Source organism: Manis pentadactyla, chromosome 5 (genome assembly GCF_030020395.1).
Source record: "Manis pentadactyla isolate mManPen7 chromosome 5, mManPen7.hap1, whole genome shotgun sequence".
Lineage (NCBI taxonomy): Eukaryota > Metazoa > Chordata > Mammalia > Pholidota > Manidae > Manis > Manis pentadactyla.
Genome location: NC_080023.1, coordinates 61351129 through 61372661, shown reverse-complemented (window position 1 = coordinate 61372661; position 21533 = coordinate 61351129). Strand labels below are relative to the sequence as shown.

General features: G+C 44.4%; 1 protein-coding gene across 2 annotated transcripts in view; it reads right to left on the bottom strand.

The window, feature by feature from the left end:
- The window catches only part of PARM1 (prostate androgen-regulated mucin-like protein 1), a 96922-nt gene that overhangs the window by 28276 nt on the left and 47113 nt on the right, over positions 1-21533 (bottom strand). For both annotated transcript variants that reach the window (XM_036927505.2, XM_036927504.2), the window contains exon 2: positions 5607-6497. In XM_036927505.2, the coding sequence (XP_036783400.2) occupies positions 5607-6497 (891 nt within the window). The remainder of the gene's footprint in view (positions 1-5606; positions 6498-21533) is intronic.

Here is a 21533-nt window from a genome sequence, read left to right as displayed (position 1 = left end):
TGGAGGCTGCCGGTCCTCTCCCAGTTTTTCATTCCCACAAACTCAGGTGAGATGGATGTAGTGGAAGGACACTTGACTTAGAGTCGGTCAGGAGAACTGAACTGGAATCTTGGCCCGTTCACTCAAGTGAGATCTTGTGTAAGTCACTTAACCACTTTGCTCTTCTTTTGTCATTGGTAGAACAGATACTGTCAAGCTCACCTCACTGGAATGTTCTGAAGATTAGGCAAGGGGCTTCTCTGTGTTAGTTGCTAGTCCCGTTCTTGGAATGTGTACATTCTCAGTAAGCCGCATATGAATACAAATCTAATTTCTTTTGCATAGGACAACTGTAATAAACACCTACAAATCTTATTGTTTGTAAGCAAACAATTGCCTCTGTTGTATGATTTATAGCTAAGAGCCCTTACAGTCAGAGTGTGAAGTGACATGAGCTGTCAGAGGCCACAGCAAACAAGAAACACCGTAGCAACTGGTCCAAGTGTTTTCAGGCCTGATCTCCCCACAACTCACCATATATACTCCTGCCAGTTGAATATTCTTAAGACTATGATTCTCAGACTATGATTAGACTATTGTATTCCCCTGATAAAAAGCCTTTGGTGACTATTAATGGCCTAGCAAGTAAGTAAATCTGCTTAGCGTCCTCTAACATTTATCCTGAAATCTTTCTTCCTGCTTCTGCAGTTTCCCCAGACCATCTGGGACCCACCAAACCAGGTTATGTGCTACGTGGTGAACCCCACAAGGGAAGTGGCTGTCTCTGTCATGGCCATATCCTCGGTACTTAGCCAGATGCCTGACTTTTAGTAAAGGCCCAGGAAAAATTTGCTGAAGATGGTGGGCATTCTTGGTTATGATATAACAGCAACAAAAATAATAGCAACAATAGCAAAAATGGTAATAATGATGATGACGATGATGACAGTAAATCATAGCAAAATACCAGTCATAGGTAGCAATTGAGCCATTGTTTAATAGCCAGCATGCTATACATTTCTTATCTCAGCTAAACATTAGAACAACCTAGTCATGTGGATACTATCCTTAACCCATCTTACTGATGTGATGACCCAGGCTCAGAAGGATTGAATAGCTTCCCTGGTATTGGTTGGTTGACACTTTCATTCATTTATTCAACAAGTTTTACTGAGTGTCTACCATGTGTCAGGGGCTACCTGTGTTCCAGGGGCCAGGGATGTACCTACATCTTCCTCTTTGTGAACAAAGTCTTTGCTTTCATGGAGTTGACAGTCTAGTCAGCTAAAACAGAAAACAGACACCCACTGACCATAGGTGAAATGAAATCAGAAAGTGGTAGTTGATCAAAAGGAAAATAGTGTAAGGTAGAGGGATCAACAGTGATGGGGTTACTGTTTCAGATTGGGGTAAAGGCTCACTGAGATGACCGTTAAACAAATCTTGACTGATGGAAAGGAGTGAGCCATTAAAGGTCTGGAGGGAAATATGTCAGGCAGAGGGAACACTAAGTGCAGACACCCTAGGACAGGGGCGTCCTCAGTCTGTTCAAGAAACAGTAAGATCGCCAGTGTGACTGCGGGTAAAGGTGGAAGAAGATGAGAGTAGAGAGGCTGTGAGGGGTGGGATGGTGCTGAGCATCGCAGGCAGGACACTGACTTGGGACTTGGCTTGGATTCAGAGGGGAGGCAACTGGAGTGTTATAGCTGGTGCTGGGCACAGTGTCCCAGTTTAAAAGGCTCTCAGGCAAGGGTGTCATGGGTAGTGCGATGGATTACAGGCACAGTGAAATAATGCATGTGAGACATGACAGAGGGGTGGGAGCAGGTGGGTTTCTGACGGCTGCATGTGGAGTATGTGAGAAAGGAGTTGAGGATTAGCCGCAGGTCTCTGGCCTGCGGAGTCAGAAGCAGAGGAATAGTGGGAGAGGAGCAGACTGAGGGCTGAGCAAATCAGTAGCTCACCCTATACACAGTGACTGTGAGATGCCTGTGAGCCACCACGTGGACAGTATGAATTAGCTGACCGCTGGATAGACGTGTCTTTAGTTCAGTGAAACAAAAACAGGGGCAGAATTTTATATCTCAGAGTTACCAGCATATGCATGGCATTGTAAGTCATGGGACGGGATGAGGGATGAGATCATCCCAGGAATGCGGAGGGAAGAGGAGAGCATGGGCGTGGAGAGTCAGGGTGGGGTGGGGAGGAGAGGAGGGCAGTACAGCCCGGGTGCTCCAGGGTAGGACGATGAAGGGGTGAGGTAAGGCCACAGACACTGAGAATGAGTGGTCAGCCTGGCTGGGGGAGCACCAGGGGAGATATGTCCTGGAGGACAAGTGGTCACAGTGCTTTCAAGGTGAGGGCAGCAACCATTCCTGTCAAACACTGCTGGTAGGTTGGGTCAAGCCAGGCCACAGGAGTAACCCCTAGGCTGGGTGATGAGGAGGTTATCACCTCAGCAAGAGCACTTTGAGAGGTGGACCCTGAACCCAGGCATGTGCAGCATGAGTTACTTTGCCTCTGGTTCCCTACCTGTGCACACAAGTGCCTGCTTCTTCCTTGCGGTGTGTCTCCTGAGGCCCAACTTCCTCTCCTACCACTTAGCTTCAGTGCTCCCTCCATTCCGGAACCTTCCCCAATCCTCCTAGTCATTTGACTGCCAGGGCATGCACCTTGCTTTTAAAGTACTCATTGGTGACTATGTCTAGGTATTTGTTGAATGGATGAGTCCTTGGATTAACAGAACTATGCTATGTGAACTTCCACAGAATAAGACAAAATGCTAAAAAATAGTGTGGTATTATTTCTATTATTTCTGCCATTCTTAGGGTGGCCTACGAATCTCTCAAGAACATGCCCAAATAGCGAGCTGAGAGCAGGGTGTCACGGGAAGCTGCCTGGCCGCTAGGCTGAGGAAGGAGCAGGGCAGCCACACTGGGCACTGAAAGAAGACTCAGCTGTGGTGTGCAGGCTCTGGGCTCTGGGCCCAGCTCTGCTGCTAGCCAGTGTGACCTTGAACGAGGCACCCTGACTTCTGGGACATAATTTCTTCACCTTTGAAATGAACAGATTGTATTACATCTGCTCAAAGATCCTTCCACCCACTTCAGTTCATTTTCATATTAGAAACTACCAAATGGTATTAATAAGAGTCACTTGTGCCTCTCTCTCTACTTCAGCTATAAAATCTCCAAGGACAAGTCTTCTACTTCTCTGCATCAAGCACAAGTCCTGGTAGATGCAGAATAATCTTTTCTGATGTAGTGAAGCATAAGGAACAGATCCTCTTTGGTCTATGAGATGTACACTGGCCCGTGCTCAGGGACCTAACCAACCATACCCCCATCTTCTCTAGTCATTCCCTCAGTCTTTCATTAATTTACTCTGGAGTGACTCCCGAGTGCCACCTCCCTAGAACCGTTAAGGTTCATGATCCAGCCGTCACTAATTTTGTGACCTTTGTACCTCTGGACCCTGCTGGTTTAGGATTAAGGAAATGAAGACATTTGGTCTAAATCACAAGCCAAAATATTGTAACAAGACTGTCTTGGATAATCTAGCCCATGAGATTAGGGCATTTGTAGAAACGAGTAGGGTGTGTGTGTGTAAAATCATGAAGATTCTTGCATGCCAGGAATGTTACTCCACCCTGCCTGAAGTATCTTTGCAGAGGGGAGAAAATGTGAAATCAGTTAGAAAACTGGAGAAGCAGTACCACACAGGTGGTGATCAGGGCCTGAACTAGAAAAGAGAGAACAGATGGGGTCACTGGCTGCAAGCCTGTACTTCGGTGGCACCTGTGTTAGGGACAGTCCTTGAGACACCGAGTGAAGCAGCCGCTACTCTGCTGCAGGCACCTAGTCTATGCCAGAGATGGTATCTGCATTCTGGGAGCAGGGTAAGTTTCAGGCAGAAAGTGGGGGCATGGGCGTTGGGGTAGAGACAGAAAGCACACATCTAAATGCATTGCGATAAGTGCTGGCTGGAGGTATAAACAGGCTGCTAAGGGGATGGGGCTGTGCAGAGGAATCAGCATTTAATAGGGCTTTGCCAGATTTCTTCCTTTTGCCTCTCCATATCTGTTTTCTCCACCCTTCTCCACTTTGCTTTCTGACCAGCCCCTCGTGAGGCTGACCTGTAGGGACTGCATCAATGGGTTTCTTTGTCCTTGGCTTCTGGCTGGTATCGGAGGGAAGGGGGAGAGGGAGGGCAAGGGTTTATTTCTTTCACTCCCGGGAGGTTAGCCTCGGGTCAGTTGTGCCTCTCTGCTAGGAGTCCCTGCTCCTCTCAAGGAGGTCTGTTCTACGAGACCCTCTCCTGGGTTCTGGTGACCAGGCTCCCCTCCTACGCCCGACTCCTAGCAGTTCTATCATCGTGATCCCCTGTGGGTCTTCTACACCCTAGTGTAGTACAAATTAATTGCGTTTGTAATTAATTCCTTTATCTCAGTTTGATTGTATCTCTCTTCTTGGGACTCTCACTGAAATATTGGGCCTCTGAAATAAGAATCTGCAGTTCTTCCTGACTTTATCCCGGAGTAAGCTGTGAGTTCCTCCATGAGGAATCGCGTCCTGCTAATCTCAGCTCTCTCCCCCTACCTCACTGTCTAACAGGGTTTCCATTCTCACTGGTTGTTCACTAATTGCTTGTTAAAAGATGTTAATTTCTTCTCTTCACAGCTGTTCCTTTGACCTCAGCTGGTGATGCGTGGCTGGGTCCTGAAGAGTCAGTCCTCCCTTAGCCCACACCCTAGTCCTGCGTGGGGGGGGCGGGTACGGGGGAAGGCTATCGCTCCCCTGCCTGCTCTTCTCACCTTACTCTCTCAGTCTAGAGGCCAAATGGTCCCACGAAAGCCTTTTCCTGCCCAATAGTCTAAAGTTTATAGTCTTCGCATCGCCAGATGCATGTGACATCAGAAAAACCCTAAATCTTTCTCCACCATAATTTCCAAGATTGCAAAATCAAGATAAAAATAATACTAACTTTATAGGGTTGCTGGGAAAATAAAAACAAATATGATGTCCTGTAAAATTTATTGTCTTTCCCATGAAATGTATCAGTGACCATAAAGAATAAGCAAGTTCTCTACACCCCACCCTATTTCCCTTGACTGATATCCATGAGGCAAACACTTTATTAATACACTGAGCAAAAAAATAATGACACTGACATTTCCTGAGCACTTACTCCCTGCCAGGAACTACTTTATATGCCATCTCATTTAATTGCCATAAGAACCATGTATGATAGGGCCTATTTTATCCCCATTTACAGATGAGGAAAAATAGGGACACAGAGAGGTAAAGTAATTTGCCCATGGTCAGGAACCCAAGCTGAAACCTAGGAAGCTTGGCCATTGGTCCCTTTGCTTACACATTCATTTATCCTCCCTATGACATATGTGAAGACAAATCATAAAGACTGGCCACTATTAATGATACATCATGTAGAAATTAGTAAGTAACTGAAAATAAAGTTTACACTCTTGTGGAGATTCTTGTGAACTGTAATTCAGCTCAGGCATTGCACTCCAAAATTCAAACTTAATCAATCGCCTGTGGTTAACTGAGCTGCAATCTTAAGGTCCAGTGTGGTCAGCAGCACTAGTGTTCCAGAGCCAGACTCACCTGAGCTTAGCGCGTGCTCCACCCCCTGCATGATCATCCCTGGCGAGGTGGTGGTCTCGGGGTCTATCAGCATACACGTCACTTTGGCTGGCCCAGTTGCTTGGGATGTTGTCTCTGAGGGCCCGGGCTTGGTCGTGGCATGTGAAATGAGTGTGTGGCCAGAGTGGGGCGTCTCTGTTGGGAGCTCTGGTGTGGTTGGAACTCTTGTGGGCCTGGTACTGGTCTCAGTGGAGCTGTGGTTGGTGCTGACTGAGGCAGAAAAAACTTCTGGGAGTGCGGTTGATAAGGGTGGGGGTGATGGGGCTGGAGGCTGAGGGGAGGTGAGCGTGGGAGGCTCCGTGGAGGACTGTGACCCTGAAGCTGTGGGGAACTGTGACCCTGTAGTTGCAGGGGGCTGTGATCCTGTAGCCACAGGGGGCTGTGATCCTGTAGCCACAGGGGACTGTGACCCTGCAGTTCCAGGGGACTGTGACCCTGTAGTCACAGGGGACTGTGACCCTGTAGTTGCAGTGAGCTGTGACTCTGTAGCTGTGTGGGGTTGTGACCCTGTGGCCGGCACGCTGGCCTCCTGAGTGCCTGAGCTGTGTTCAGCGGGCGTGGGTGTTAAGGGGACCTCACTGCTTGTTGGTGAGGGATCTGTGTTTGCGCCTTTCCAGTGCAAGGTTGGGCTGGTGGTCTCCTGGTCTCGGGGCTCTACGGAGTCGTTCCTGGGTAGTGGGGACAGCTGGGCTGAAGCTGTGACCAGGGGTGTCGGCTTGCTGAGTGTGTCACTGGTAGTGGAGGCAGGATTGCCCTGTAGAGAGCTTGTCCAGCTGGTGGTCAGCGGGGTAATCGTTGCCGGAAGGGAAACAGGCAAGAGGGTTGATGTAGGCACGCTCTGTACCCTCAGTCCTGTGAAGAGCCAGGACAAAATTGGTTACTGTGTGGAAACCTGAGACAAGGCTGTTTTATAGCATTCCCACAGGCCTTTCTCATTTTGCATTGCACCTCCCCAGTTGTGAAGGTGACTTTTAAATATTTTCTTCCCACTAATTGCTCTCCCCTCCCTTTGTGGCTATTAGTAGGAAGCAGCCTGCAGGCTCAATGAGAACCACTAGTGGGTCAGTCAACACAAGTCCAGCCAATACATGGAGTGAACTAATCTTGTCTCCTGCTTGCTTAAAACCCTGCACATAAAAGGTGAGACTGTCTGGGGAACTGTGGGAATTTGTCTGGAGTGCTGTGGGGCCTGCTCCACAATGCCTGCTGGGATGTGTTGGGGTGGGGAAGGTGTGGTTAGTGGGAGCAGAGCTGGAGGAGCTCACTGATTGGCTGTTCCCCACTCCAGGGTTGTGAGTTCTGCATTTATACACAGGAATGGATGCAGGGGCCTTGCGCTTGCTGGCTGGGATTAGTGAAGGTGTAAGCACATTCCCTGTGGAGGAGGAAATGCAGGAGGTACTAGAACAAAAGCTGAGAGGAGAAATCTAAGGTTTGGGAATATTTTCTGAGACTGGAACGCAGTTCTTCCAAATTCTAGCCCAAGGTCTTTATGAGCCTATCATTTTGCAAAATGTTTTCCTCCATATTTTGTAAAATTTAGAATTAGTTTCCTTTCTTCCTTCCTCCTCCCTCCATTTACCCATTCAGTTTCATTCATTCATTCAACTATTTAATAAATGGTTTCTATGTGCTATTATTCTTCTATATACTGGGTCAATGATTGCACTTTTCACATAGAACATCTTTTGAATGCCTCCCCATGCCCCTTACCATTTCCCCACCAGCTTCTCCCCTAGTTATTTCCATTTCAGTGGATGGCACCCCCTTTCAACTCAGTAGCTCAGTTAAAAGCTGAGACATCATCCTTGAAGTGTCTCTTTCCCTACATGATGACTCCACCTTGAAAATGTATCTCGGTTGAAGCACTTTTGCCTGCTTCCCCCATGGCCTCTGTGCCCCCTGAGCCACCAGCCATCTACCCGGACAGCTGCTGCAGCCTCTTGATTGGTCTTTGGCTTGCAGACTCTCTCCCTTTCAGCCTACCATCCACAGGGTAGCTGTTATGATCTTGCTGGTAAATCAGATCATGTTCTTTAACTGACCAAAGCCCTCCCACTGGGGAGCAAGATCCCAAGCTAATCCCCTCCACTTCCCCGTGTTCTCCTCATCATTCTGGCCGGTCCCTACTCAAGGGCTGCCTCCTCCTCCAAGAAGCCTCCCAGACAGCCTAACTAAAATCGTCCCTCCTCCAGTCCCTCGCTTACTCTTTTTTTCCCCGGTATTATTAATATACACTTACAGGCAACCTCGCTTACTTTTATTTAAAAGGTCAAAATTGTTTTAATTGTTGAAATTTACATAACCTTTACTGTTGTACCCATTTTAAATGTACAGTTCAGTGGCACAAAGCACATTCACATTATTGTTCAATCATTACCACCATCCAGAACTTCTTCATCCTCCCAAAGTGAAACTCTGTCCCCATAAATGCTAACTCTCCATTCTTTCCTCTCCAGGCCCCTGGAAACCACTATTCTTTCTGTCTCTATGAATATGACCACTCTAGGTATCTCATACTAGAATCATACCGTATTTGTCCTTTGGTGATTAGTTTATCCACTTAGCATAATGTCATCATCCATGGTTCATCCATGTTGTCGCATGTGTCAGAATTTCTTTCCTTTTTAAGGTAAACAATATTCCATGGTATATACAGATCATATTTTGTTTACCCATTCATTCATTGATGGATTTCAGTGGGTGGCTTCCACCTTTTGGCTATTGTAAATAATGCCACTATGAATCCCAGAGTACAAATACCTGTTTGAGACCATGCCTTCAATCCTTTTGGGTGAATATCCAGAAGTGGAAGCGGTGGATCACATGGTAATTCTGTGTTTAGTTTTTTAAGGAACTACCGTATCCTTGGCTTCTTTTTGTTTTCCATAAAATAAACAATATAAAGTAGTTTTTTCCTGAAATTACATATTATTTATTCACTTATTTATTATCTCTCTTTTCTACTAGAATGTAAACTTCATGAGGGTACAGGGATCTGGTCTTATTCATTGCTGTTTCTCCCATGCATAGGACAATACCTAGGTCATACTGAGTGCTCAGTAAGTACTTGAGGAAGGAAGGAAAGAAGCACTTTGTTCGAAAATACTCCAGAATCTCTCTACTGTCTTGTATGTATCACTTAGCATGGCCATATCCATCATAGATGCTTCAGGGACAGCTTCCTACCTGGTGTTTTATGAGGGCAGGAACCTTGCTTAAAAAATCAACCTCACTATATAATCTTCAAGTATTTAACCCCTCCCCACCCCCCATACTCTGAGGAGATTTCCCTAGGGGCAGCAAAGAGGTGAGGGCCAACCATAATCAAGATTCATAAGGAATCAAACATGGGCTAGATTCCAGCACAGAGGAAAGGGAAAAGGATGTCTGGGGAGGCATCCATGTGCTTGGGATAAACAGCTTTAGTTCTCATTCTGCCTCTCAACAGGTTCAGTAGCTGATGGAAAGTGGTGCACAGACTCTATCCTAAAAGTACAGTTTTCACATTACTTAATTTAACATTTGGATTGTTAGTAATTGGTTTTATTTAAATGAATTGGTGAAGACCACAAACTATAAAAGAGGTGCTCTCCTAATCAACAGGAGGGCAGACATCCTAAATTAGGCCATGTAAGAGTCTTTGTTGCCCTGGTGGACTACTGGCATCTGTGATGTGTCAACAATTTCAGGATGAATACAGATCAACAGATTTTTGAAATATGGACAAAATAGCTGGGACAAATATTATTAAAATATTGGATCTTCATATGTGACCTCTGGAGCTTACTGGCTCTGCCTCCTGGTAGCTTGCATGGCTCATTAAAGATTGTGAGGCCAAAACCCAAAAAGGACAATGTTTACTGTTCACAGTATCACATAATAGATGGGCAGACAGAGGCAGAGAGAGCCTCAATCTGGTAGCCGAGTCAGAGTCTTTGGAAGCCTGGGATGAATGAGTAATAAGTCTCATACAAAGGAGGACTAATTCATTCATTCATACACGCAAGTTTTTATTAAGTAGCTTTTAGGCCTATGGCCTTGCACTCAGAGAGTTCACTATTCAGCAGAACAGAAAGGATACAACTTCCTGTAATACAATGTGGTAACTACTTAATGGAAGTAAAAGCAAATTGTAACGGGAACCCTGAGAAACATGTTCTGTATGGGTACCCTGGAATGTAAAAACATACAAATGTCATTTTCAAATGACATTTAGAAAAGTCACAGAAAAGATGACAGTTGAGTTGGTTCTGAAGGGACGAGAACACACAAAATGCCGCTTAAGGTGTGTGATGCCTAGGGTGACGCTCACATTCATTTCCAGTGGAGCTAAAGGCTGTGCCATGAAATCATTGTAATGCTGAAAATGACATGCTCCAGGAACTGGTTTTGTCACTGGAGGAATCTGTTTTCTTGTTTAACTCTGACTAATATACTTTTATAACTCCTACTCTACCTTCTTCCAAAGAGGACTGGAGGTGGGCATTCATTTCTCATGGCTACAAAATAAGTATCTATCTAAAGTGCTTTATCATCTAGTGTAGGCAATTCCTACCTCTAACAAAACAACAATGCAGGAAATGTGTGACAGCGCATTTGAACATGGCATGAAAAGCTGCTGCCTTGCCCTATTTCATGGTCCATCCCATATTGCTCTGACTGTGTGAGGTGAGTCTTCTTTCTGCATGAAGATATCCAAGGCTCAGCTGCTGTGACTGTCCTAGAGAATGCTCGATCTCATGGTCTGCTTCGAACAAAATAACCACAGACAGGGTAGCTTTAACCACAGAAACGTACTTCTCACAACTGGGGGCTGGGAAGTCTGAGCCAGGTGGGGGCCAATCAGTTTCTGGTGAACAGGTGCTCAGTGAATCTGGTGAATCAGTCTCTGTCCCTGGCTTATAGGTAGTAACCTTCTAGCTGTCCTCACACGGCCTTTCCTTCTGCATGCTCATGGAGAGACAGATGGAAAGCTCTCTGGTGTCTCTTTTCATAAAGGCACTGATCCCACTGTGAGGGCGCCACGCTCAAGACTTCATCTAATTCTAATTACTTCCCCAAGCCCCCATCTCCAAATAACCCCCAAAGCACATTGCAGGTTAGAGCTTCAGAATTCAGGATTACTGAGATAGTCAGAGGAAATACTATTTTTGCTTTCTCACACAGAGGACTTGTGTTTCTATAGGAACACCAAAGGGAATGAGTTAAACAGATAAGGATGTATACTTCCTCAGGGTTTCAGAAAATGTTTTAGACCTAGAGAGAGGTGAGTGATGAGTAAGTACAGCCCCTCACTTGATAAATAAGGGAATAGATACAATAAGGGGAGGTGATATAACTGAACTTACACAGCTTAGAGGAATCGGGCAGTGCTGCCTGCAAAGAATCGGTCAGGACAGAGTCCGAACTAGAGCTCCCACCCTTCGATCCCCTCCCGAGAGGCTGGTAGAATGTGCTGTGGCACTCACCTGGACAGAACAAGCAAGAGGAGCCCCCCTGCAGTGGGTGTCCGCAGAAGGTAACATAATGTAGTGCCCCGTACACCTTCCCACCCAATGGAGAGTCACTTTCCTTTGAATAAAAGAATTAGTTCTATTTCCTTGAGAAAATGGCAGAGTAAATAGAATGAAGACATTAAACCCATTACTCTCTAGAGGTGAATAAGCACTGTCCCAAGAGAGAGTGACACTGCCAGCAATGGTGTGCTCTGCCTGGGCAGTGACAGGCCCACGTGCCGGGAATGACAGGCTCATTAAAGGAAATCTCTTCACCTTGGCCCAAATGAGAGGTCTGGGGGTTTGATGGCCAAATAAATCTGAAATTCCTCCTTGTATGTTTACGAATGGCAGTCTTTCCTGAAGTCTGCTCAGGTTAAAGCTTTTATGTTGCAAGAACAGCTGACAGATTGTTGCTCAGAAGAAAAGCATATTCTTAGCTAGATAGGAAACTATTCATTTTCATGTATATTGTCCTTTATGGGGAGAGATCATAGTTTGTATTTCTGTGATATATGAAAGAACTGTGTCTGGCTTGATCCCTGGTTTCTTGCTTTGCTAGGAGGAAGGATTTGGGGGCTGACGGCTGGAACAGGCGGGTGAGTTCTCCCAGTGCCAAGAGGAGTTTCAGGATAGTCCAGGGTAGAGCCTGTGTACTGCCCATGTGCTCTCACCGCCTGGGCCAGCTGGGTGTAAGGAGCATCCTGCAGCCCTGGCAGCCAGTGGGCCACAGGGCCCTGCAATGTCACCTGTTCCTGGGTTGCAGGAGCAGGAGTCTGGCTCAGTGCCAGAGTCCCAGACAGCCTGATTACCTGTGCTGCTCCCCTGTTCTCTGCTTTGTCACACTCCCCACCCCAAACATGTCCTTTCCTGCCCTTGGCTTGTCAAGTACCTGAGAAAACATATGACAAAGTTTTGGCAAATTTGTTGAAACTTGATCAAAACACAGTCAAGGCCTCTCGTGTTGCTGCCAAGTCAGCCCGAGTGTTGCCTTTGCCTGTGGTCTCGGTGGATCGTGCCAGGCCTACCTGGCAGACACCCTGTGGCTGCCGAAGGTCTGCACTCTAAGTAATTGTTAACAGTTACTCCAAAGAGCCACCATCCTGAGCTTCTTAAAAGGCCAACTGGACCATGTCACTCCCCTTCGAGGATTGAGGGGAGGAAAGGGAGCTTGCACCACATTCTCCCTGCATTGGAAATAAAAGGTCAAATCCCCACTGAGGCCTGGAAGGCTCCATAATCCAACCCGTATGCCTCTTCAGCCTTGCTCCCAGCGTACCAGGTCCACAAACACACCCAGCTTTTTTTCCTTTATGCTATTCCTTCTGCTTAAACGGCTCTCCCTCTTTTCTCTGCCTGAGTTATTCCTATTCATCCTTTCAGTGTTAGCTTAAGGGCCTCTGCTGATTCTCCTGCTAAATCCATCCCCCATGCTCCCAAGCCCTTGTGTGCTCAGAGCGCCCTGCATATGAACTTCATGGCACTGAAGTTGGCATTTAACTATGTAGTTGCTTAGGGGAAGTTCTGTTTCATGCATACCCTCCCCTTCAGATCCAGAGGCTCACATGGAACAGAGGCTGTAGTGGGTTTGTTTGCCATGTATCTTCACTGCCTGGCCCACAGCAGGAATTCAAGCATCTCTCTCTCTCTGTTGAATGAATGAGCGAGCTGAGTGCTCTGTGGAGGACACTGTACTGAGCACTTCACATACATCACATCATTTAATCATGGTAAACACTATTCATAGATGATGACACAGAGGGTCAGAAAAGTCAAGTAACTCCCTTCAGGTCACACAGCTAGCACATGGCACAGTTGAAGTTTGTACCTGAAACTATCTGGCTCCAGGATAACCTTTTAACCACTCTCTTATATTATACTGGCAAATGAAAAGGTGCTTTTGAAATCTGGGGCCCATGTTTGTAAGGCAATCAATCACCGGCTTTCCTCTAGTAAATTCTCTAATGCAGGCCACTAGAGTGATCTTTAAAAAAATTACCTGAGCACATGAACCTTTTTCCTTTCTTAATCCTGTTACAGGCTCTCTAAATCCTGAACTCCTTGGCATAGCACGTAACACTACTATGATCTCCCAACCCCATTCCTAATGAGCCCTGGGATTTTAGCAATCTGAATCAAAGTGTTTCTGAAATATTCCCTGACTGTCTGCCTCCTGGCCCTTGCATCTGACTCCCCTCTCCTCATCCCAGTTCTAATTCTGGAGCCATACCTCCTCTATGAAGTAATCTCCAAGCTGACAGACCCTTCTCCTCTACGTGGCCATGGCACTTCATATAGACTTTAGTTGTAGCACAAGGTATTCTGAGCTGTAATTTATCTCCATGCTTGTCTCCCATCTGATCGGGAGCCCTAATAATAGGGACTGTAGCTTGTTTTTTGTGTCTAATGCCTGATACAGAGAAGGCTCTCAATAAATATTCATTGAGTAAAAACATGAATGTTCTACTCTGTGGGAAATAGAACTGTTTTCTGGTTTATACACTAGGTCACAATAGCAGAAATGCATCTTCCCTTTGGTTTGCCTGTAAGTTCTATAAAAACCACCAGCTAATATGAAATTTTGGATGGGTCCCTGAATAGACTTTTGCTATTTTTGCTTATTTCCACTTTCTCTGCATTGTATAGACCAGAGTCACCAGCTCTTGAAATGATGGCCATCATCAGCCCAAATACAGGCCAGTCTTACCAAGTGCACTGAATGGACCAAACTTCAGCAAGCATTTAAGAGAGAGGAAGAGAGTAAAGAAAATCTTAAAATTATAGAATATATATTAATATCAAAGCTAGGTCTCACTGTTCTTTAGGTTGAGCGAAGCCAGTGACTGGGACAGTCTATAAAATTCCCCATGTTGCCTTTGGTTGGGGCTGAGAAGGACACGCAACACTCCAGGAGGTTCACTGAACATCTGCAAAACCATTACTAATCACAGTCTGGCCTAACCATATGGTACTGGAAAGCTGTCATATGTCTAGACCGAATGTGCATACCCCAAAGCCATCGAACTGTGTTTAAGAGACACTTGTTTGAAGGAGAAAAGCCATTTTCTCCTGTTTTGTTTATGGAAATGAAATGTAATTCTAGTCCACAGTAAAGAAAAGCACTTTTGTTTTACAGCCACCAAATCAGAATCTGCAGACCTGGTGTATGACTCAATTTCTCCATCCATAAAATCAGGACTAATGATAGCACCAGGCATCCTGTGGGTGCTGTGAATGCTAATGAGAGAATAACATTTGTGAAGAATGTTATACTTCCTGGAGAAAAAAATACATCTTTTTCTTTCTTTTCCCCAGGAGCAGCATCTGTCTTTGTCAGTCACATGCCCCTGTGCCCCAATCCCTGTGAACTCCCTAACTTTAGGTTGTGGGGGTGCAGTGGCTGTGGTAGTTGGCCTCAGGAGCAAGGAGGCCAATAGATAGCTGAAATTCTGAAGGTACCACATTGGGCTTCCCAGGGTGGGGCAGTGGGAAGAACAATAGAAAATGTAGGGGTGCAACTACCTTTTCTTTAGCTGCTTTGTGGTGGAAGGTGGACATAGAGGCCTCAGCGGGTAATGAGATAGATAAATAAGAGGACCTAACACTTCCTTTGTGTAGCAGGGAGTTCTCTGAACAAAAATGTTAGATTCTCTGGCACTTACCTTCCATAGGCCCAGCCCCAACATTTGTGGGGCCTAGGGCAAGGGTACACAGAAAGGCCCACACAGAGAATGTCTGTGTGACTCTTACAAATTAAGACACATTTGTGGTGTAGCCTGTGCTCTATCCAGGGCCCTGCAGCCCACTGCCAGCAGATCCCCCTGGTGACCTGGAGACTAATGGGATCAGGGATCTGCTGGGGTGGTACGGGCCAAAGCTCCCACCCCAGGATGGACACTGACCTAGACATCTTCCCAGGCAGCTCTGGTGGGCAGGACCCTTCCCCATGCTTCACTTTTCTGGAAGAATTTTTCAAGCATTTCTAAGCAGAGAGGAGAGAGGGAGCGCAGATAGCATTTCTACTGATTTTTGGTGACCAGCTTTAAACAACGGCAGCCACGTCTCTGATGACTCAGAGCTAAGACTGTGGCTCTCTGCTCCCTGCCCTCTGTGGTGCGCTGTGTGCTCACTGGCCACACCTCTGGCCCAGGACCCAGTTCAGCTCCCCTGTCCCTCTCCTGATTGCTCCATCAGTTACTGTAATTTCAAAGAAATTTCTCATGGGATTGAAAAGGAATAAAAGACTGTGTTTGGGTACTTGTAAAATGCCTGGTCGCAGGGTGGCATACCCTTCCTTCCACTTTACCTTCTCCAGGCCCAAATCATAGTCACTTCTCATATCCTGCTGCCCTGGCAACTATGAGAGCTTAAGAAAGCCCATAATATCAGCCTGTGTTGACTCTGAACCTCTTCCTTCAGAGGATCTTTTCTTTAGGCTTGGAATTGCTTACATGGCTAGGGCGGCCCAGGTGCAGATGCACCATCGCCTTCTCAGCCTAAACACACTTGTCATTTCTTCCCCACTCTGGCCCCGCTCAGCTGAGTACAGTGTCCACAGCTCCTAATTCCACAGAGAGCTGCAGATCATAAGGTGGTCAGCTCCATGGCAACTGGCCTTTGGAAGGACAGTTCCCAGGGCCATCCCTGGCATTCTTATTGGTGAATCAGTAAGCAATTTGACTAATCACAGGATAACACCCATGAAATGCAGTCGGATGTTCTATTCCTGTTTGCCTCACCAAGTCCACCACTGATCACCCAGGGGTCAGGCAAGAGGGCAGGAATAGCTCCAGGGCAAGCTCATCTCCACGACTGGGAAAATGACTCAGAGGAAGTGTCATCTGACGTGGAGAGGGCAGCCGGGGCTTTCTGAGAGAAGACGAATAATCCATTACATGGTGGGCCCCCTTCCTCTTTCGGCCACTACTTTTTTTCTGAGTTTCTCTCAAAGATGCCTGTCATCACGAAAGGGTGTGCTTCATGGCTTCTATTTTTAAAAAAAAATTATGTATTTTTAATACAGAAATATAACTTACATAAAGTAAAATGCATACATCTAAAGTGCACAAATCAGTGTTTTTTTACACGTGTACATACCTGCATAGCCACCACTCAGCTCAAGACAGAGAACCTTTCTAGCATCCCAGAAAGTCCCCTCCTGCCCTCTCATAGACATAACCTTCCAAAGGTAACTTATTCTGACTTTCACCACTACAGATGAGTTTTGCCTGTTTTTGAACTTCACATAAATGTAATCACAGGCATAAGTGTACACTCTTTATGTCTGGGTTCTTTCACTCACTGTGAGACTCTCTGGTGGTGGTGTATATGTTAATAACTCATCATTTTTCATTGCTGGATAGTTTTCAATTGTATGAATATACAATTTATTATCCATTCTACCAGTGGTAGGCATTTGGGCTATTTCCAGTTTAGGGCAATTATAAGTGAGGCTGTTTGCTTTATAGCTTTTCAGTTAACACTTTTCTAATGCTTACTGAATTGAATTAAAAGCCAAATTCTGGGTACTTTGTAAGTAATAAGTCACTTAATCTTCACAATAAATGTAGGGCAAATATCATCATCATCCCCATTTTACAAGTGAGCAAACTGAGGCAGAAAGAGTTTGAGTAACTTTCCAAGACATAAACTAGAAAGTAGTACAGCTTAGATTTAAACTCTAGGACTTGCCTTCTTAACCATTTTGTAGATAGCTGCCTGCTATGGTTAAAGCTGTAAGCTGAACCATTCATTTGCTGCATGACCCTGAGCAAGCCATTAGTTACTTAATTATAGTCTTCTCACCCTGCAAACTGGGGATGACAACAGTACTATTCATAGAACTATTTTTGACAATTAAATAAATAATCCACATAAGGCAGACAGTGTTGTTTGACTAACCCAATAGCCATTCCTGATCCCTTGTTGCCTGCCTCCCTATAGAGGCTTTAAAAGCTGAATGCTCATTCCTGGCCTCCTATACAGCTAGTGGTTCTATGAGCCCAGTTCTGCACAATGAGATTGATTTGACATAGGTTAAGGGGCTTCTGGAAAAATTTTGCTTCCTTCTCAAAGGTATATGTAAGAAAGGGACATTCTCTGGGGCCTACTCTTCTCCCCTACTTTTCTTTAATGCAGATGTGATGTCTGGCACAGTGGCAGCCATTTTGTTAAGCCAACGATGAGAGTCAGCCCACTAGGGATGATGAAGTGAAAAAGAAAGAGTCTTTCTCCTTGATGATACTGTTGATCTTGAAAGCCAGGATTGGGATGGCCTGTCTCCAGACTTCCTGTTAAAAAACAATAAATGCCTTTTGAGGATTAAGGCATGGTTGGTCAGGTTTTCCATTACTTGTAATATAGATGACAGACCATGTAATAGAGCTTATCACAATACCTGGCACAAAGTAAGAACTCAGTAAATATTAGGCTATTATGTTGACCTCTGTGTAATTGGAAGCTGGGCCCAAATGCCTTCACTTTCTTTAATCTGCTAATGATTTTCAAAGCACTATCAGAGGGAGACTATAACCCCTCGTGGCATGAGCTGTGAGGCTCAGGACGGAGTGCTGACATCCTGAGTGCAGCAGGACCTGTCAGAATCCGAGACTTCATATAGATGATACCTATGGAAACTGAGCTGCCTCACACACCCACAGATGTACACATCAGAAAGGGAAAGACACAAAACATCTATATGTGATTTTTATTTTTCCACCTTATTAAAAAGTGTTCACAAATTCCTGGGGCAGTTTTCACCACTAGTTTTGATATGACATGCACAAGACTGAGTGGCTTCAGTAGGCTGGGGAAGGGGAGAAAATAGCACTCAAAACAATCAGGGTCCTGCACCTTCTTATTAGCAGGCAAGCTACCCTGCTTTGATCAGTGCAATGAAGTATAAGAACACACTCACTACAATGGCATCCTACTATTATTTAAAAGTGTTAAGCATCACTTAGCAATTGGCGTTTTAAAAATTTGATTACATTTTTGCTTATTTAGGTTTAATGTAAGAAATATTGAGTGCCTGTTATGACCAAGACTACCAGGCATCTAAGCGATATGGAGAAGGGCATACTGGAAGAGATAGAAATTTTGTATTTCATATAGCCTTTCCACTGGCTGCCATAACTCAGCTCTGTTTTTCCCTGGCACAGTTCTCAGAGGCATCCCAGGCTGATGCAACCTGGCATTCTTATTGGTGAATTAGTAGACAATTTGACTAATCACAGGATAACACCCATGAAATACAATTGGATCTTGTCTGCAGAAATGTTCCTTGTAACGAACCAAATCAGTTGAAATCAATATGAAGAAACATGCTTTATGTAAGAGATGTTGGTAATGAATTTTAATCAAATACTTCCAGTGATAAAGGGAACTGACTGAAGGAATTCCATGGTGAATCCTCATTTAATAAGATTAATTGCCTCCTAAGTTGTCACCCATGTAATGAAGTGTTCTGCTTTTTAATTTGCCTAAAAATCCGGACTCTTACGCTCTCGTTCCCTAACACATTTAGTACTTCAGAAAGTAGCAGCTTGTTCTCCTTACTCACAGAGTTTGCATCTCTGCTTAAAATAACACAAAGCACTACTTGGGTACACACAGCCACATAAACACCATCTGCGGGGGTTCATTTGTTAACCAACCTCCGACGGTTGCTGCCCTCAGGATCCCTGCAGCATGGCCACCTCTGCTGAGAAGTGTCAGCAGTGCCAACTGGAGGTGCCCCGGCACTGTTCTTGGAGTTCAGCATATTCTTATGGAAATCTTTGGTATCCATTGAAATACTACTTTGCAGCCATTGCTGACAGATGCTATTAAACACATCAATCTGGAAAGACAGAGTCTGGCAATGTGGACTAACTTGGGTAAACCGCAGAAGCTCTAAAAAAACTGGTAACTCAGCTTGGAGAATAATTTTGCTTTTGGTATATTTACTTAGAATAAATTTATAAGTGTTGCTGCTTAGAAAAAAGTTATTCAGAAAGTAGCTCATTCTATACCTTATGAACCACTTAAAAAATATATTTCTATGTTCCCTCTGGCAATGCTAGGATTCTACAGTGATACTCTCAATGCACACATGCTTAATTTGAGCCAGAGGCATTCTACCACATGGCTTTATTTTAAAAGTAATTCCCAAGTCTAAATATCCAGCCTGTTTTCTCTCTTGCAATCCAGTCCTTCATCTCCAAATGTCTTTTGTGCTTTGCAGTCAAAGTCAGTAAGTCTAACAACTGTTTAATCTTTTCCCATCAAACCAGTTCTTCTGGGCTTCCCTTGTTTCTGTTATCATCTTTCCCCTTAACCATGTTCCTTTTGTTTTTAAATAAAAATAAAATATATTTAAGGGGTACAACATGGTGACTTGATATGTAAATACACAGTGAAATGATTATTACAGTCAAAATAATTAACATACCATCCTCTCACATAGTTATCATTTGTGCATGTGTGTAATGAGAGTGCCTGAAATCTACTCTCAGCAAATTTCCAGTATTCAATACAGTATTACTGACTATAGTCACCATGCTCTACATTATATCTCTAGACTTACTCATCCTGTGTAATTTCCTTTGACCAACATCTCCCCATTTCCCATGTCTGGTTTATTTTACTAGCATGATGTCCTCCAGGTTCACCCATGTTATTGCAAATGGTAGGATCTCTTTCTTTTTTTTTCAGGCTATTATAATATTCCATTATATATGTGTCTATTATATATATTCTCATATATATCTATATGTTATATATTACATATATCACAATTTCTTTATCCATACACCCAAGACACACAGCTCACAAGGGCCCAAGCTAGGTTTTACCCCAGTAATTATTGCAGTAATCCTTGAGGTATTTTTGTGAGGAGGATCTTAGTCCTGTAGATATGGAGTCTGGAGTCTGCTAAGGGAAGCCCTTTGTTTGCACTGTGGTGAAATATTAAGCTACACAAGAATACACACATGCATACACACACACACACTTTAAAATGATTCATCAGAAACGAAGAATGTTTTCTGCCCAGCCAACATACGAATTCCTTATCTATCTGGCCAGAAGGAAATGAGTGGGTCATTCTTTAGGCCCCAGGACAGATGCCCATGTGTCCTTGGGCAGGGTTATCTGCCAGCCGGGCTCCTGGCTCTGGTCTAGAGGCTGCTTTTAGCATGACCGATTCACAGCTCACCGTAAAAACACTTATCAACTTGTTAGTGAGGTCTCTGCAGGCTGAAGCAGAAGCACTTCATCTTGGTATGGCTATGGAGCTGTAATTGCATTTGTAAGTCTTCATCCAGAAAATCCGCCTTTTCCTAAGTCCTTATCAAATAATGATATATAGAAAAGCCAAAATTATTCTTTGCAAGATCAGGAATAGCATTTCTTCTTGCTGTGTAATTGAATTAAGAGCATTTCAGCTTTGGCTTCTCTCTCTGAATCCACCCTCTCATTCACAACCTAAGCAAGTGACAGCAGAATAAAAAGATAGAAGCAAGCTTTCTGAACCATACAGAGAAAATTAATTCTCCTGTGTATGATCATACACACAACCTAGAGAGGAATATACCTGGTAATAATTTTTATTTTGTTTTCGCTGTAATAAAGCCACAATCAGTCTAGGTAAATACTACAGAGCAAAGGGACAAAAGCAAAATTCTCTTTTAAAAAAGAGGTTAAATCTTAAAAAGTGGTAAAATTAGAAGTCTGAATCTCCAGTCTCACAAATAAGCCCTGATTCCATCACTCCAGATGAACACAGGACATTTCTTCTTGGAAGACATTTTACAGTATCATCAAATTCAACAGGTCCCAATCTGAACTGAGTGATTTCAAAACAATTCTCCTAAATGCTCCCTTGATGCTGCAGTGGTGTTAGTTAGTTTTAATGTATTAGAAGAAACTTTGATTTCTTTCTCACTTATTTTATATCCTGTCAAACTCAACCTCATTTATCCTTCAACTAAAAACATTTTTTAGAGCCATGATGTATTAAGTACTATGCCAAGTGTTAGGGATAAAATAATGAACAAGGTCATTGCCTCCACAGAGCTTAATATTCAGTGGAGTGAGCCAATTATTAAGCAGGAAGTTAGAACACTGTGTAATTAATGATGGTACATGGTGCTGTCCAGGTACATGAAGGGGGTCCTGGGACACATGTGGGTCAGGGTGCTGGAACAGACTTTCTCAGGGAAGTGACCTTTCATGTTGGATGTGAGGGATGAGTAAAAGTTAGTCTATGAAGAACAGGGAGGGTGGAAAGAAGGGTGAAGAGTGTTTTAAACTGAAAGGGCATCATGTACAAAATCCCAGGAATAACAGAGCATGATATCTTATGTCTGGAACCTAGAATGCAAAGTGTTCCAGGACCAGATCATGTAGG